Below are 13,400 nucleotides of genomic sequence, written 5' to 3' on the forward strand. Positions count from 1 at the left end.
ACTTCCTGATCCCCAAGGCGAAAGGGGGCCTCCGTCCTATTTTGGACCTGCGCGGTCTAAACAAGTTTCTGATCAAAGCGCGCTTCCGTATGGTCTCCCTTGGAACTATTATCCCATCCCTGGATCCGGGGGATTGGTACGCTGCCCTCGATATGAAAGATGCCTATTTTCACATCGCAATCAATCCGGCCCACAGGCGGTTTCTGCGCTTCGTTGTCAACCAGCGCCATTTCCAATTTACGGTCCTGCCCTTCGGCCTGGCATCAGCACCACGAGTGTTCACGAAGTGCATGTCCGTGGTAGCAGCCTTCCTTCGAAAAAGAAGGATGCGTGTATTCCCTTACTTGGACGATTGGCTTCTCGCGGGCAGGTCGGAGGCCGAGGTCCGATCTCACGTGACGCTGGCCTTGCAGACGTTTGACAAGCTCGGCCTCCGGGTCAATGTGCCCAAGTCCACGTTAGTCCCCACACAGAGACTGGACTTCATAGGTGCGACCCTGGACTCGGTAGCCGCGCAGGCAAGCCTACCAGAGGCACGGTTCATGTCAATTCAGAAGGCCGTAAGCTCGGTCCAAAAATTCCCCACGACAACGGCAAGGTGTTGCATGCAGCTCCTGGGGCATATGGCAGCTTGCACACACGTGGTAAGACATGCTTGCCTAAGGCTCCGGCCTTTACAGTTGTGGTTCGCCCAAACGCACCGCCCCAACAGAGACCCATTGGATCAAGTAGTAACGATCCCAAACCAGGTGCTGGGCTCGCTCTGCTGGTGGCTCGATCACCAACAGGTCTGCGAAGGGATCCCCTTCGCTGCCCCACAGCCCACTCTGACGTTGGTAACAGATGCATCGGACTTGGGTTGGGGAGCGCACCTGGGGGAACTGCGGACCCAAGGGCTGTGGTCCAGGGAAGGCAAGCTGCTTCACATCAATCTGAAGGAGCTAAGAGCGGTTCGCCTTGCCTGTCAGACCTTCCGCGCCACCATAGAAGGTCACAGCATGGCAGTCCTGACGGACAACACTACCGCCATGTTCTATATAAACAAGCAGGGCGGGTCCCGGTCTTCTCCCCTCTGTCGCGAGGCACTCCAATTATGGGACTTCTGTATAGCCCATGCGATCCACCTCATCGCGACGTATCTTCCGGGGATCCAAAACGGCTTAGCGGACCGCCTCAGCCGATCCTACCGAATGCACGAATGGACGCTAAGGCGCGACGTCCTGCATTCGATCTTCCGGAGGTGGGGCTTTCCCCGGGTGGATCTATTCGCCACCAGGGACAACAGCCAATGCCCTCAGTTCTGCTCATTCCAGAACCTCAGCCGGGGATCATTAGCAGATGCCTTCACGATCCCATGGGGAGGGAGTCTGAGATATGCCTTCCCTTCGTTCCCACTCATACACAAGGTTCTCCTCAAGACCCGCAGGGACAGGGCGACAATCATACTTATCGCCCCAGCCTGGCCACGCCAGCATTGGTTCACGTCCCTGCTGGAATTGTCCATAGCCGACCCAATCACCCTCCCCCTCCATCGCGACCTAGTCACACAAGACAAAGGTCGCCTTCTGCACCCGAACCTGTCTTCGCTACATCTCATGGCATGGTATCTCTCTGGCTGAACGATGCAGAACACAGGTGCTCTCACCAGGTTCAACAAATCCTCCTTAATAGTAGAAAGCCCTCTACAAGAGCGACCTACCTGGCTAAATGGAAAAGGTTCTCCCACTGGTGCGAGCCTCTACGCATACAGCCTTTACAAGCCTCAGTTCCATCGATCTTGGACTACCTGCTGCACCTCAAGAATCAAGGCCTTGCGCCCGCCTCGATTAGAGTGCATTTAGCCGCTATTTCGGCTTTCCATCCGGGTGAGTTGGGAGTGTCAGTATTCTCCAACCCCACAGTGGCCCGATTCCTCAAGGGGCTGGAAAGGGTGTTTCCCTACTCGCGCCCGCCTGTCCCGGCGTGGAATCTGAACCTAGTCTTAACAAGACTCATGGGTTCCCCCTTTGAGCCCCTGGCCACTTGCTCCCTCACGCACCTCTCGTGGAAGGTGGCGTTTCTCGTGGCCATCACGTCGGCCAGAAGGGTATCGGAATTGAGGGCCCTCACTTCGGAACCACCCTATACAGTGTTCCATAAGGATAAGGTGCAACTGAGGCCGCACCCCAAATTCCTTCCAAAAGTGGTATCGCAGTTTCACATGGGGCAGGACATTTGCCTACCGGTGTTCTTTCCTAAACTCCATACGGACCCTCACCACCGCAGCCTACATACCCTGGATGTTCGAAGGGCGTTGGCATTCTACCTGGAACGGACCAGGTCGTTCCGCAGAACACCTCAGCTGTTCATTGCTATTGTGGAGCGTATGAAAGGCTTGCCTATCTCGACACAGCGCTTGTCGGCATGGATTGTGCATTGTATACGCACCTGTTATGAGCTCGCCAATGTTCCGGCCCCGGAGATCCGGGCCCACTCGACTAGGGCCCAAGTGTCCTCAACGGCCTTCTTGGCGCAGGTCCCTATCCAGGAGATCTGTAAGGCGGCCACCTGGTCGTCCGTGCATACATTCACAGCCCACTACGCGATCCATCATCAGGCCAGAGAGGACGCAATGGTCGGGCGGGCTGTGCTACAGTCAGTTGTACCGTGACTCCTACCCACCTCCAATGGTAAGCTTGGGAATCACCTAATGTGTAATGGACGTGAACAATCACTCGAAGAAGAAAGAACGGTTACTTACCTTCTGTAACTGTTGTTCTTCGAGATGTGTTGTTCACGTCCATTACACTTCCCACCCTCCTTCCCCTCTGTCGGAGTCTCCGGCAAGAAGGAACCGGAGGGGTCGGGTCGGTAGGGATATATATACCCTGGAGCGGGGCGCCGCTCTGGCGGGAAGGAGGGGGCCCTGCCGGCCCGATCGGAGCCGCTAAGGGAAAAAGTTTCCGACGTCCGTGCACGCGGCGCGCATACACCTAATGTGTAATGGACGTGAACAACACATCTCGAAGAACAACAGTTACAGAAGGTAAGTAACCGTTCTTTGCCTTTTTAAGCAAGGTGTGCAGTGCTTCTGAACTTTACTCCTTTGGTTGTTTTTTTTTATGGAAAAGGCTGTGGCATTGCCTTGATCTAATAAAAACTTTGGAGCTATTTAGCTCTTACCCTGTTAAGACAGAACTGTCTTTTTCCTTTAAATCTGCTGTGAAAGTTTATAAAGATTTATACAATAGAAGCCATGCACCTTGCCTCCTATATATACATAGTAGTTGTAGAGATTTCCTATCCTTTGGTTGATAATGCTCATCACCCAACAATCAGAGAAACAGATGCTGTGTATAGTGGTAATATTACCGAAGAAAATTTAAGAGAATATAATAGGAATAAACAAAAATTCAGCCCCAAAGTCTACAGAAGTAGTATAAATCTGTGCACAGGTTGTGGAGCTTTCCTTCTATTGCCCCGCAGTTGCGTCACATCTCTAATCTGAAGGGGCTATCCCAAATTCAATCGTCATAATGTACTACTGCTATTATTATTAATTATTTGTATAACTGTAGCGCTTAGAAGCACTAGTCTTTGGCCAGGACCTCATTGTGCTAGGCCCTTTACAAACATAGAATAAAAAGACAGTCGTTGGCCCCAAGAAGTTTACAATGTAGAGAAATTGGCTGCCACTCCAGGTGGCTTAAGAGTATTGAAGGGTGACTTGCAGCAAATGGTCTGTGTACAGGTTTGCTGCATCTGTGAGGTACGGAATAGTTGTAAAGAATGGCTTGTGTTTTACTTACAAATTGAGGGGTAGATTTTCAAAGGCACAACTGGCAGTTTGGTGCCTAACTGTCCCCTTTTTGCCTTTAAAAATGGGAACCCATACCCTATCTTAAGTTAATAACTTTAATCCACTTCCATGCATCCATCCTGTTTTGGTAATGAGTTTTCCCATCAGACAATAGGGACAGAGTTTAGGATTTGACCAATAAGATTATTTGTAGGATAGATATGGGCTAGTCCGGCTTGGTTGGGCCTGCCTGAGTTTGATAACCATTCAAGTTTTTTTTTTAACAGGACTTTTAGAAATTCAAATGCACAATTCTGGGTTTTCTTTAACTTGATTTCCAGTAGAGTACAAACTAAGGCCAACAGCGATATGTCAACCACATTAGAAATATTGGCTAATACAAATACGTAATGGAAAGAAAAAACATAACAATGATTATTTATTGTCTTGTGTATAATGATATGAGTTCTTTGGAGCCAGGGAGATAAGCTACCTTCTGTGTTTGTATCGTACCTCACATATTGTTGGTGCTACTGATAAGAAGCAAGCTGCAAACAATTATTTAATATTTAGACTTTATATTTCAATATATTTTCAGAAAGGTACATTGTCAGTCCCTTAGGCCCAAAATTTGATCTTTCTTACAATTTGGTCAGGAAAATCTTACATATTATATCATTTAATAAAAGCCTCCACCTCATCGCATTTAGTTTTGTTTATATTTTTAAAGACCGGAGGTATGCTGAAATGATCACCAACGTCTTACACTGACTCAATAGTTGTATGCATTCGTGCAGACGACATAAGTGACGCTGATACACCAAGATGTAAACAAAAGGAGCTATATTAGCTTCGAAGTTGTTAAAAAACTGAAAGATTATATATAATATTATGTGAGGTGTAGGCACCACTGCCTATGGTTAAGGTTGCCTGACACTTCCCATCATAAGACCCTGTTTTCAGTTCCTGATATCTTTGCCACACTTTGACTCTTCAGGCTGAAGTTTTCCGTGCCAGGTGTCTGCCTCAGGCTGTGTGGGTTTTTGTTTGTTTGTTTGTTTGTTTTGTTGTTTTTTGTTTTAGATTTCAGCAAAAGATTTCAGTCATTTCTGAGAATGAGATTTGGGAAAAATATGTGATTTTTGTCCATGTTAACAAATTGATTGTAATTGTTTTAAAGAAGCTCTAGAATCTATGTGCTTTGGACTTAAAATTTGTTCAGGGGGCATCACCCTAGCATCAGGGATGTGCCTTCTGCTTCCTCATTTTAAAAATTCCCACATTTGGTCAAGTTATGAGCCTTTGGAAAATAAAAAATTCAGTTTGCACATGCTCAGTAGAGAGTTGTTAGCACTTGGGAGCTAAATTCTCCAAAGATTCCTTTTGCATTTTCCAACCCATTACTGCCCATAAATGCTAACTGGACTTCACAGGCATTATTTTCATAGAGCAATCTAATTCTCCGGGGGGGTATTTAACTTCCTTAACCAAGAAGCCATCCCTTTCTCTTCCTACAGTCCCCTGCCTCATTCATAACATACCTTCTAAATTCTGCCACAAATCAGGCAGGGGTTCTACAGATAATAGTCTCCTTTATACATAATTCTGAGTGATCCCCAGAGAAGCTCCATCCTGTGCATTGAATGAGGCAAGGGTCCTGTGGAAAAAATATGATAATGTAATTAAAACTGTATCCTAATGCGGGTGAACTAAGATTGCTCAGGCAACTTTAATTCTGGTATTTCTTAGCTTTGAAAACTTGACTTTGCAGCCTTAATAATGTTCTTTTAAAATAGGCTGTTTTGGGAATATATATATGTTATCCCAAGGAAAAGTAGAAATTTGTGGATGCAGATGTTTAAAACTAAAAAAACTAATGGTTGGCAAGTAGAAAAACCATAAAAACAACATAAATGATTCACATAAATTGTTTTCACATTACTGTTACATTACACTGGCCTGAAGCACTTGCCATAGAAAACATTGATTTGAATGGGGTAAAATATTCTGACTCTTACAGTATTCGTAATAAACACTTACATAAAGTTTTAGCTTTCCATGGTATTTCATAAAAAAAGACTTAGCTGTCATCAAGTAGTTTACAATAAAAAAACATAAGGCATAGACCAAAGAAGGGGATAGGGAAAGGAATGGGTAGGATTAAATCAAATAAGAGACATCAGATATACACTGTACTTTGCATATTACTGTTATTGAAATGAGATTGTTTTCAAATTGTATATTTTTAAAGGCAATCTAAAATGTCTTTCTTCAATTTGCAGTCTGGATCTCATCCTTAATAAAATATTTATAACATTTCCCTTTTTAACCTTCAAATACAACCACCCCAAAACAGAACACTAACTTTTTGTCTTATATTAACAATCAGTGCTACAATAACATAATGTATTTGCTCCTAAGTCTCCTAAAATCATTTTCTATATCAAGAAAAAGAGCTTACATTGTCATTCAGTGACTTGCTATTTTATTGCCGCAGACACTGAATAATTCTATTTACCAAGAAAAGGGATAATGTGACTTAAACAAGATGGCTAAATTCTATTTGATAGGATCATAGGGTGTGGTAAATGTTTGACATTTGCCGAGGGAAACTGTTTTCAGCGTACATTGCTGTTGCTTTATGTTTTTGAGCTGTCAGTCTGTGTGGTGAGGGGGACTTTTCATTCTGTCGAGGTGAAAAGTGTGCGCGTCAGTGAGGCAACTGCTTTTTTAGGCTATTAGAAATGAATTACTTGATGTGCAGAGCTGAAGGCTTCATTCTCTTTGCAAAATCAGTGCGGTGTGCATTGCTGTTAACTTGAAAAAGGCAGCTGACATCTCTTCATGACAGCTAGAGGTGGAAGGACCCAAACTTGCAGTACACTCCCCCTCCCCCCAGAGATTGTTAGTCCATTCCTTTATAGTGGTTCATTTTGGCTCTCTGTCATCACCAGGATGCTGCCAGTGAATGTGTGTCATGGTTACAATAGAGTGTGGTAACATATAACAGCAATGAAAGCCCAGCGGGAAAGGCTACAAATTCCAGGGTTGACCTTGGAGTAAGTATTGTCTGTCTTTAATATTTTAATGATTTCTGCATGGCATTAGGTTTTGTGCAACCAATAGCTATTTAATATATGTTTGTACTGACAGTCTCGGAGCACTGCAGCTTTAGATTGAAGGAACATGTTTTAAATGCATTGCAGTTGATTTCAGAAAATGTGTGAGCCTAGAGCCAGGACATTGCAGTATATTTAGAAGAAAACATTTCTGCATTTTAAAGTTGCTGAATCTCAGATCATGAAGCATCCTAACAGCTCACAGTGAAAGAATGTATCTGTAGGCCATGGTGTCTGTCTTTCTCTCCCCCTCTCTGTTACTGTTTGTTTATCCCAGTGTTGCCTTTCAGAAAGGCCTCTGTCTCTGCTGAATAATACAGAGCACTACAAGAGATTAGAACATAATAGAAATGCTATTTTTGAGCATTCATTAGGTATGATACATATTTTACATGTGTAACAGAATATTAATGAACTGTATTACATTGTGAATGATTCCTGCTTAGCATCTAGTCTCTGCAGTAAATGTGTTTACCTAGTTTAGCAGTATGTTTACTTTGTATTTTCTTAAAGCTGATTAACTCATTTGCCTGCTTTCAGCTCTTACTTAGAGAGTAGCTACATGAAAATATACAAATTGGCTTTATAGTGAATATGTTGAACAAAGCCTCTTATTCACAAAGTGTCAGCACATATTTGTTCTAAATAATCAGCCAATTGTATTTATATCTATACATACGTACCCATATGCACAGGCTCCATATGCTATATATGTGTTTATACATACATACACCCCAGAAAATTTGCTGTTTCAGCTAGATAAATAGATACTATTACTTCAGATCCTGCAGTATTCACTTGGACTTCCCCATTCTTGCTACAGGAAATACCTGAGTACTGCAAATACAAAGGAAAAGTTATTTAGTTATAAAAGATATTACCTAAGACATTTGGAAAGTTTTAAAGGGAGACATATATGCAAATGTAGTGCGTGTGTGTGCGTGCGTGCGTGTATATACATGGGGAAAATAATCCATTCTAATATTGCTTAAAGGTGCCAGAACCCTTATTACAGAAAATGACTTTGAAGTTAGTGCGTTGGAGTTCTCCCATTTATGCGTTTAAAACATTATTGAAAAATTCTGCATTTCAACGAAGACTTAATAATACTCCTGCTTCTTTTACTTTGGACGGGTTTGTAAACTTGTAGGTACCTTTTAGGACTTCAGAAGTGTATTCTGAGAAAGAACATTACTAATTTTTCACAAATTTTGAAGGAGTTTCTTACAGGGAGCTCCTTAAAATAGTTTCCATTAATAATTTATAGTTGTATTCTCTTTTCTGAAGAAATGGCAATTTAAATATTTTAAAAATTAAACTTCACCAGAAATACATAATAATCTTATGCAAATAATGTCCCTAGCTACAAAAGTTGGAAAATCATTTACATTTTGTTTTTGTAAAGGGAGGTAATGACTTGTACCAAACAGTATATATTTCTCCCTCCTTATTGTGCAACCTCCCACGGTAATGCTTACTCTGCCACAATGCTCAGATTTTGAATCATATAAATTGTTAAAATGTATATTACTATAATACTAGTTGTTTGCTTTTTGTAGTTAAAATGTTGTCACAATAAGAATAATGTATCTATTTCTATTATCTTACCTCTTTTATTAATACTTTTTGTTTTATTAGAATTGAACAAAATTTTAAAAATTAACTCTTTACCTTTAAGTTGTCTCTGTACTTACTAATATTTTACTTGTTTGGACAGAGAAAGGATGTGGCAAATTTATGGTTGGTTTCACCACAGGCTCCTTACCCCAATCCACCCACTGCCACTAATTTTCTACTGCGCCTCGAGCCCCAGCAGGGGGGAACATTGAGAGCACAGGAGAAGCACACGCCCTGCTCTCAGTTCTCCTGTCCATAGCACCCAGGACCAGCAGGGAAAGTCCTGCTCAGCTCTTGCCGCCCCGGAATGGAACATGACCAGTACAGACAGAGTCTGAATTTAGCTGCCAAATTCTAACAAGTCTCAATTGAGCATGTGTGAAGATTTTTCAAAGGCATTTTTTCAGAGGAATGCAAAAGGCACATCCCTGACACTCTGATCACCTCCTGCAAATTTCAGGTCCCTGCTCCAAAGGTTGGAGATGCTAGAGCTTCTCAATAAAAAGGTTGTAGGACTTGTTTTTTAATGTGTCAAAACAACATATTTTCCCTAATTTCATTCTTGGCAATGGCCGGGCCATTTTTGCTTGAACTTAAGCTCCCTCACCCACCCCCCAAAATCCCACCAAAAATACACCCAGCATGGAAAAGTTCAACCTGACCACTTTTAAGTTTGGCAAAGTTATAAACAACTGAAAACAGGTTTATAATGGTGTCTCAGATCCTGGTTGTCCTTTCCCCTGCTGAATTCTCACCAGGCTGCTGTGCTTGGATCCATCGTACTTCTAAGCTCCCCTGGATCTTGGCAGGTTCATTTTCAGTCTCTTGCTCTAGCCTTTTGGGCACAGACTCTCTGTATCATAGTACTTTCAGGGAATGGGATCCCCACAGTCTACCTTCTCTATGTGCCCAGCATCAATGCTCACCCCTAAGACACCCCAGTTGCACAAACTTACCCTCCCCAGAAAACTCCATCCTCCTGGGGACACTTGTTTAGTTTACCCTTTTTCAAGGCCCATGATAGTTGGATCAAGCATACATAAATTTTGTAAAGAGGATTTTTAAATCAATCAAATTTTATCCCTATGGTTGCACTAGCACAGGTGCAACTCAGCCTGTGATGTAACTTTGGGAGTACTAGCATAGGTTGGCCACAGGGTTCAGGTAGATGAAATGATGTGGGGGGGGGAAAAAGCTGGTGACTGGTCTATCTGTGTGCTCCCACTGTTGCTCTGTCTGGAGCTAGCACCAAAGCTAGAGCAATGGTGGGATAATTTGAGAGAGTCCTCAGTGCACACAAAAGTTCAAGCAAAGCTAACTAGTCGCTTTAGGACAAGAATGGAAGATAGCTAACTTTAGCCAGTTGCAACTATAGGCATGTTACTGGACATATTAAAAAGCTTTTCAGCAAGCATTTATGAGAAAAGTGCTTGTCACTGTATGCGTATACTTCAGAGGTGCAACTGTGTAATCCGTCAATGGCCCTACAATGCTGTTTTTACAGATGAACCTTTTGAAGTAGAACTACACTCCAAAGTACTTTTTAAAGACAGTTTCTAAGGTCAAAATTGTCTGATGTGATTGCCTGTTAAACACACATCCGTACTGAGTCACTTAAATATTTGGTCTGACTTTCAGAGCTGTTGAGCATCTGCGTTTCCCACTGTTACAGTAGTTCATTGTGTTTGAAAATGGGGCCACTTTTATTTAGGTACCTACATTTGGGCTCCCAAATTTGAAAATTTGCACCAAAGTTTTCTTATTCCCAACAAAATCATATTTTTATAAAGCCAATGTGCAAAATCAAATACTTAGTTTTAGGTATCTGGATATCTTCTTGTGTAAAGACTGCTATATAGCACTTGAGCACCTCAGGTAGTTGTTGGGTTTTTTTTAACCACAAACCTTTACGAAGTTCCTTTTAGTTTTCCCTAGAGGACTCACATGGCAGTAATTTTTTCCTGCAAAAAGCCAAACGTGTAGGCTACTCCACGCTTCCCACATTATCTTATTTTAAATTTTTATCAATTTCATACCCGGGGTGGATCAAGACTGATGTGGCTAATAGAAGTGATAATTAGTAGATGGTTGTGTACCATTTCATTCAAGACAGCGCTCTAAAATTTCTGTTTTAAGGACCATAATCCCTAAAGTAAATCATGCTACTTTTACTGAACCTTTTGTTTACTAGAGATGACGTTATTTTAACTTTCAGTCTCACCCCAAGGAGCCTGAGCCCAACCCCAACAAGCCCTTGCAGTCCATGCAGTCCTCTGTTCGCTTTTCATTTTTGGAGGTAAGCAAGTAAACTTCCGTCATTGCCATTTTTTTCTTCATTTAAAAAAAAAAAAAAAAGACATGGTGGGGGTAGGGGAAGGCAGAATACTGAATCAAATATGTCTGTGCAGTCATAGAAGTATGTCTACTTAAAACAAGATCTTGTTCCAACATTAAAGTATTTCTAAAATATGGCAGAAACATGTGAGAGGGATTAAAGCGACTCAAGATGTTGATGCATAGGGAGTTGGGAGTCATTGAAAAATCAAATATTTTTATTATATTCTGTTTTCTGTAGCTAAATTGCAACAATTGTTATTAGTTCTTATGGGCCTTGCGGTTTTGCACTTACTTTGGTGCATTGTATGTACAGGGGATACCTGTATGTGTGTTCACTTTGTCACTGAGCTCACCTCTTTATGATGAAATGATTGTGATAGGAGGTACAACATGCAAGTGGATACATTGGCTTTTTTTTAATTTGTGTTGTTGGAATTTAATATTATTGTATCAGTTTAATGAGAGATGCTGCACTGTTTTGCATCACATTAAAAGTCTGAGGACAGTTCAGAGGGTGAGGATGGTTCATTATTCAAATAGTTATTTTTGTGTAGAAGATAGACAATCATGTACTTTTAGACAATGATGTGCTTTTACGAGGTCAAACAGTTTTCAAAATAGGAATTTGGTGTCCAAGAGCTACACTGACCTAGGAACGCACATAGTGATCTAGTGTAGGTCCGTTGGACTGTTTCCCCTTCCAGCAATAGAAATGTCATGGCAATAGAAGTTGTGATTCTAATACAGTAAAACTTCACAAATATGCACTGTGAGGTCTTATGTCTGAGACATGATTACTTGCTCAAAATATACAAGAGAACATTTACTATTATACTATTAAATATAATCATAGATAATGAAAACTGAAGTATACTTGTCAAATAAACAAAATTTATATGGCGATACATCATTCTTGCTTTGTTCCATGTCTTGCTAATTCAAAAAATTAAGTACATTACCTTGTGTTTTTGTCATTAGTGTGAGTTTACAAGGTTCTGCTCAATGGAGAATGTTCTCAAAATAAATATTAATACATTGTTATTCATGTCAGGAATGAACAACTATGTAATTTTGTTAATCAAGAGTTTCAGCAGATGCTCTTAGGGTGAAGAAACTTTGATAAAGTAGTTTGTTTTTAAATTCTATAGTAATGCACATATTGTATGCATTAAGTACACAAAAGTAGACCTTAAGTATTTGGTTCTAAAGCTTTGGTTGAACATCATGTGGAAGTCGTTACATGAATGTATTATTCTCGGTAATACACAATTTTTTTTTATTAAAAACAAGTGGGTCACTATCATCCTTATTTCTGTGATTTGAGATGAAATTGGGAAATGTGGTATTTTCTGTGTTTTGGGATTTTTCCCCCTCAACATTTTGATAGTTTTTTTTTTCTTTCTTTTTTCAAATGCTTGCTGTTTGGTGCGGTGAGATGGGGTTAAAAAAAGCAATTTTTTGTGTATTTTTAAATATAATTTAAGAAGTCATTAAATATATTCTGTTAATGTGTTTGAAAGCGCTCTGATGTTAATTAGCTGGTGGTCTGCAACAGTATTATATGCTATAGGGTTTGTCTTGATAGCAGGAAAATAGTGAGTCATTTTTCAAAAACAAATGTTTTCAAACAGCCTCTTCTGCAGCCAAGAGAGAACATACAACTCTGATTCATTCTGGATTGTGACCTTCTCTTTTTGTTTTGTATATTTCTGTAAATTCAGGGGGTTTGAAAAATGCAGAACAGCAAATACATCAATTAATAGTTGTCATTCAAGGCTGATCAATAGGAAAAAAGTGTGTGTATGTGTGTGAGGCAGTGACTTCACTGAGACTACTCTTGCTTTAAAATAATCAGGTGCACAAGTATTTGCAGGACTGGGGTCTAAGAAAAATGTGAATGGATAGAATTTTTGTGGGCTAGAGCCCTTGGCTGTGGTCCCATCCTACCAGTCTTTTCCCTTACACAGTTGGACAGAAAGCTATCTTCTGTAAGTTTCATTTACAGTAGTTGACGTCACACTATTGGCAGCATTGGTCATTTCAAAATAATTAGTATTACTCTCCATAAAGGATATTGTTTTAAAAAAATTGCTTGGGGATGATAGGTTTCAACTGTTGGGAGTCCGTGGGAAACAGGCACATATCTGCCATTTGTACATTTAAAAATCTCCAACTTATATAGATGGTTTTTATAAAAAGTTCCAAATGTGCCAGGTGCCTTACAGTACATACAGAAGAAATAACACCTTCCCCAAAGAGCTTCCTATGAAACCATAAACAATTAAATATTAAAAACCATGGGGGTGTGGTTCTCCCATCGCGGTAGGTAATCCACCTCCCTGAGAGGCAGTAGCTAGGTCAACAGAAGAATTCTTTTGTCAACTCAGAACTGTCTACATTGGGTTAGGTCGGCTTAACTACATCTCGTGGGAGTGTGCACGTGGCTACGCCGATGTAACTTTTTAGTACTGTAGACCAGTCCTAAGTTTCTGAAGCTTTTTTATGCCTGTTGGCCCTGCTGAGCCAACACAGCGAGAGGGAGTGTGTTT

At 41.2% G+C, this 13,400-nt stretch overlaps 1 protein-coding gene across 14 annotated transcripts in view; it reads left to right on the top strand.

Moving 5' to 3' along the window:
* The window catches only part of MAST4 (microtubule associated serine/threonine kinase family member 4), a 422,044-nt gene that overhangs the window by 239,632 nt on the left and 169,012 nt on the right, over positions 1 to 13,400 (top strand). For 4 of the 14 annotated variants that reach the window (XM_065599050.1, XM_065599051.1, XM_065599052.1 and 1 more), the window contains one exon: positions 10,730 to 10,810. The exons of 6 other annotated variants lie outside the window; for them this stretch is intronic. In XM_065599050.1, the coding sequence (XP_065455122.1) occupies positions 10,730 to 10,810 (81 nt within the window). Of the gene's footprint in view, positions 1 to 6,680; positions 6,838 to 10,729; positions 10,811 to 13,400 lie in introns of those variants that run through there. 4 more of the 14 variants (XM_005301019.5, XM_065599056.1, XM_065599054.1 and 1 more) reach the window with 3 other exon arrangements.

This window comes from Chrysemys picta, chromosome 6, assembly GCF_011386835.1.
Source record: "Chrysemys picta bellii isolate R12L10 chromosome 6, ASM1138683v2, whole genome shotgun sequence".
Classification (NCBI taxonomy): Eukaryota; Metazoa; Chordata; order Testudines; family Emydidae; genus Chrysemys; species Chrysemys picta.